At 41.3% G+C, this 5,612-nt stretch overlaps 1 protein-coding gene across 1 annotated transcript; it reads left to right on the top strand.

The window, feature by feature from the left end:
- Positions 1-50: 50 nt before the first annotated feature.
- Positions 51-5,604, top strand: LOC121938398 (sodium channel protein type 4 subunit alpha B-like; the record flags this gene model as incomplete). Its single annotated transcript, XM_042481644.1, has 7 exons — positions 51-251; positions 796-973; positions 1,656-1,793; positions 3,351-3,469; positions 3,567-3,656; positions 4,397-4,525; positions 5,515-5,604. Coding segments are annotated over exons 1-7 (848 nt in total), but the record flags the coding sequence as incomplete, so codon positions are not given.
- Between the last annotated feature and the right edge of the window lie 8 nt (positions 5,605-5,612).

Raw genomic sequence — 5,612 nt, 5'->3', positions numbered from 1 at the left:
ATACACAGAAACAGAGAGAGAGGACAGATAGAGACAGAGAGAGACGGAGAGGACAGACAACGATAGAGAGAGAGGACAGACAGAGACAGACAGACATAGACAGACAGGACAGACAGACATAGAGACGATAGGTGGCCACTGTTGGACATGAGGAGCAGAGGGACAGGGCTGTTTGAGTGGTGGAGGAGCCAGCAGGAGACAGGAGATCTGCTGAGGAGAACCAATCAGCTGAGACTTCCTCCTGCACACCTGTAAGTCAGTGATATCACCTCAGATGGATGGTCACATGACCAGAGTACCTGCTACTGCAGGAGGACGCTCAGAGGATAGCTGTCCTCAAGGCAGACAGGAGGACATTAGACTGCAGAGTGAAGCTTGTGAGAAACATTTGAAAAGTTTTTATTGATGCAACATGTGGACATCCTCAGAGACAGAGCGTCTTGTTTTCAAACGTTCTCACATATTGATGTGTGTGTGTGTGTCTCTTTGGGGGTCTGGATCTCTGTGGGGGGGTCTGGATCCCTCATTGGATGAGCAGATCAGGGCTGTTTATAATCATTAGGGAGTGTTAGTTATTTCTCAGAGAGGAGGGGTTGCTGCAGAAAGGCGGAGGCATGTCAAATCATAATTTTTGGCAAATATATTTTCTTGTACATTTTTTGGTGATGTATAAAGAAGACCTGTGATCACGCCAAAATGAATCTTTGTTATCCAGAAACAAAAAAAATGGAAAATATCTTTGGATTTTCACGTGTCCGCGGTCCTTAAACACACGTGGAACCTGTCCCCCTGCAGGACGCAGTTGCTCGGTGACAGTGGAGTTCGGGCGGCGCTGCAGGGCACCAAGATGGCGTCTCTGCTGCCGCCGGTCGGTACGGAGGTCTTCAGACGCTTGACACCGGCGTCCCTGGAGAGGATGCGACAGGAGGCCGAGGAGGCGGAGTCGCAGGTGAAGAAGAAGAAGAACAAAAAGGTAAATGTACTTGTACGGCGCTTTGACCACTCAAAGGGGTTCGGTATCGTGCCAAAGGACGATTCAACGTGTTGCCCGGAGGAGCCGGGGATCAAACTGCTGACCCTCTGATCAGAGGACGACCCGCTCTGAGCCACATTTGCTCGTTTCCTCAAAGTCTCATCAGCTGTCAGCAACACTGAGCGACTCACGGGTCAGAAGTTTAGTCTCTTGCTGCAGCCGCCGACAAAAAAGAAAAACCCTAAAAATTCATGAAGTCGTGAAGTTAAAGCGGCCATGCGGCTGTGATTTATCGCTTTTGTTTCCACGACTCAGCCCTGCTTTCATTACTGACATCGCCGCGTCTCACGTTCCTGTTCGTAGTTTACCGTTGGTTCAGACCGAACTGCAGCTATAAATGAATATTATAACTATTTTCGGACGTTTGTAGTATTTTATGAGTTTTCGAGCTTCTTCAGCTCTTTTCAAAATCGCTACAGAAAAACAAGATTTTCAAGATGTTAAATGTGATTTATCTGTCTGTAACTAATTGTGGTTATATTTTGTTCTTTTGTTTGAAACGGGTCTCTCTCTGGAGACCCTGTGTCTCAGTGGGATTACCTGTATAAAAAAGTTTAAATTAAAAATAATTTAAAAAGGTGTTGACATAATGCTCTCTGATAAGGTGCTCTGCGGTTTACAGGCGGCAAAGAGCGACCGACCCGAACCGGCCTGTGACCTGGAGGCTGGGAAGCCCCTCCCTTTCTTTTATGGAGCCCCGCCCCCTGAGCTCCTCAACACCCCATTGGAAGAGCTGGATCCTTTCTACCAATCACAGAAGGTCTCTTTAAAAACGTGACATCACTTCAGGTCCATCAACAAACCGTTGTTTATTCAGGCAAAAGTGACTGAACATTGAGCTCTTTAAATACATCGATGATGGCAACAAATTCAACAAAAACAAATAACTAGCAGCAAGCTGTCTGAAGTCATAAAATGCAATCAAATCAACAAAAAGGATGAAAGAGATTAAATATCAAACAAATATGCAACCAGTGAAGAAATGCATGAAACACAACAGAAGAAAAAAAAACCGTAAAAAAAATGTCGCCAAAAAAACAATTACAATCATGTCTGAGAATGCTCACAGCAGGGAGCTCCAAAACACAGCGGGGAGCTCCAAAACACAGCGGGGAGGTCCAAAACTGTCGCCAGAGATAAAAATATTAGGAACTCTGGAAAACTGTTTCAAGTAACTTTAGTTTGGATTTAAATGCGCACATATACGAAATGTCACCATAATCCAGAATTGACATTATAGTTGATTGAACAATTGTTTTCTTATTTCTAAAGAGAACCAAGAACAAAATTTGTACAATGAACCAAGTTTAAAAGAAAGCTTTTTAATCCAGCCTGATGCCAAGATATTTCTATCCTGTCACGTTAAAATTTGGGCCCTATTCAGGGAAAGAGTGGACCTTGTAAATATCATCAGTTTAATTTTGATACAGCTTCCTCCACAGACGGTGCACAATTATAAACAGCTGTGTCATCTGCATAAATGTGCTTTGCTGTTTTCTCCTGAGGCACATATATCATTTCTATACAGCGTAAATAACAGTGGGCCTGAAATTGAACCCTGTGGCACACCAGTTTTTAATCAGAAACTCTGAATTCAGTCCTGCATCATTAACACACTGGCTTCTATCCTCTAATCAACACATTTACAGCAGAAATAAACACATTTACAGCTGAAATAAACACATTTAAAGCAGAAATAAACACATTTAAAGCAGAAATAAACACATTTACAGCTGAAATAAACACATTTAAAGCAGAAATAAACACATTTATAGCTGAAATAAACACATTTAAAGCAGAAATAAACACATTTACTGCAGAAATAAACACATTTACAGCTGGAATAAACACATTTAAAGCAGAAATAAACACATTTACAGCAGAAATAAACACATTTACAGCTGAAATAAACACATTTAAAGCAGAAATAAACACATTTAAAGCAGAAATAAACACATTTACAGCAGAAATAAACACATTTACAGCAGAAATAAACACATTTACAGCTGAAATAAACACGTTTACAGGAGGAATAAACACGTTTACAGCAGAAATAAACACATTTACAGCAGAAATAAACACATTTAAAGCAGAAATAAACACATTTACAGCTGAAATCAACACATTTAAAGCAGAAATAAACACGTTTACAGCAGAAATAAACACATTTACAGCAGAAGTATGGTGCAGAGGTCATCTCTAATGCTCCGCCCCTTCAGTTCTGCAGGTAAATAAAGCTGTCAGTCACTCTGACACCTGCAATCAGTCAGTAATCAATCAGCAACCAATCAGTAATCGATCCACTGTGTGTCTGCAGACGTTCGTAGTGCTCGGTAAAGGAAACGTGCTCTACAGGTTCAGCGCCGAGTCGTCCTGTTACCTGCTGACGCCATTCAACCTGCTGAGGAGTGCCGCCATCAGAGTCCTCCTTCACTCATATCCTTTGTGATGTCACACTCTGCTCCTCTCTGACTGGTCAGCAGTCTGAGTGAGCGACACACATATATCTGAGACTTTTCCTTAAAACTAAAACTTTATTCAGTTTGTTCATGACAGCGACGATTCTGACCAACTGTGCCTTCATGATGCTGAGCGAACCGCCGGCGTGGAGCCGCAGCGCCGAGTGAGTCGCACTTTGCACAGCAGTACTACACACACACACACACAGACACACACACACACACGATGAGACTCCTCAACAAAAAAGAAGAAGAAGAACCAGTGTTAGTTGTTTAGCTGCAAAAAACAAAAATGATTCATGAAACTGGAATTTTTGGTGAAAAAAAAATCTCAGAGACAAAGAGTCCATCTGTCCTCAGTGTCTCACAGTGTCTTAGTGTTCATGATTCATTCATCTCTGAGTAAAAGCAGATAAATGGTCACTAAAAGTCACTTCAGTTTGAACTTTGACCTCGTTCCTCAGGAAATGAATCCGTCTTTTGTTCGTTGATGAGGTCCCATTTAACCCTCGATAGTTCCGCGTGTCCTCAAGGAGGCTGTGGACACTCACATCCTCAGTGAAGTTGCAGTTTCCTAAAATGGAGTCGGAGTCCTGAGGAGGAGCTCTGTTTCTATGGTCACGTGACTGCAGGCTGGGTCCGTTTTCACGCCCTCCTCACGTACTTCAGCTCTGAAAACGTTTCTGTCGTTTACAAACATTCAAGAAGCCTGTCCTCAGCCTCTGAAACTGTAGTGTTCATCGTGAACAACACGACAGCGACTGTTGAATCCATCATCACAGCACAACATACGTGTTAATATGCACATGCATGTGCTGTGTAACTTCACCGACTGGAAGATTGTGAGATCTGAAACGAGTCTGGCTTTTCATTGTTGTCTTTGTTTTTGTTTGTCTTCAAACAGACACGTCTTCACAGCCATCTACACGCTGGAGGTCATCATAAAGGTGACGTCACAAGGACTTTGTCTGGGGCACTTCACCTTCCTCAGAGACCCCTGGAACTGGCTGGACGTCCTGGTCATCCTCACCGGGTAATAACCAATCAATAATCAAAAATCCATCTGACAGATATGATCAGCACAGACGTCATGAACAGAGTAATTTATCAACCTCACTTTGTCTCTTTTCTTCACCAGACAACTAATATTACTACACAAATATGTTACTGAAGTATACACATATACACAGAGACACACAAACATACACATAAACACATACACACATACGGTATACACATACACACACACAGTATACACACACACAAACACATATACACAGAGACACACAAACATAAACACATACACACATACACATACTCATATACATATATACTCACAAACACATATACACAAAGACACACAAACATAAACACACACGTACACACATACACACATACAGTACACACATACACATATACATATATACACGCATACACACAGAGACACACAAACATTAACACATACACACATACAGTATACACATATACATATACTTTTACATATATACTCATAAACACAAACACAATAAACACATATCTATAAACATATTAGACAGAGACACAAACATACAGAACATATACACATACGCACATAAACATATATACAACACAAATTCCAAACAAATCCATTCAACAAAATAATAACTTGTAAAACATAAATATGAACAGGAGCCAATGATCAGTACATCCTCTCTGATCTATAGTCAGCTGAATCCAGAGGCCTCATATGTAATGTTTTGTTTTTTGTCTGAATTTGATTTCTGCAGCACGTTGAGATAAAGTTGGAAGGAGCAACAGGAGACAGAAAATGTGGTTGAAGATTCAGAAAATTGCAGTTTGGCACACGAACATTTCAGTCTGTTGTTGCTCCGTCCAACTTTATCACAACGTGCTGCAGAAATTAAATTCAGACAAAAAACAATAATGGTTATCAGACTGAAGATTAAATATCTGGATTCAACTGATTATCGCTCAGACAGGATTCATTAATCCCTGACTTCTGTTTATTGATGTTTCACGCAGCCTTCGACCTTTTCTGGAGTCGGGGTTGAATGATGTCATTTTCCTTAGGGTGCCCTGGAACTGGCTAAACTTCCTGATCATCAGCAAAATGTAATAAT

The sequence above is a fragment of the Plectropomus leopardus genome, unplaced genomic scaffold (genome assembly GCF_008729295.1).
Source record: "Plectropomus leopardus isolate mb unplaced genomic scaffold, YSFRI_Pleo_2.0 unplaced_scaffold29341, whole genome shotgun sequence".
NCBI classification, from domain to species: domain Eukaryota; kingdom Metazoa; phylum Chordata; class Actinopteri; order Perciformes; family Serranidae; genus Plectropomus; species Plectropomus leopardus.
The sequence above is the reverse complement of the archived record's forward strand: the minus strand, read 5'-3'. Positions and strand labels throughout refer to the sequence as shown.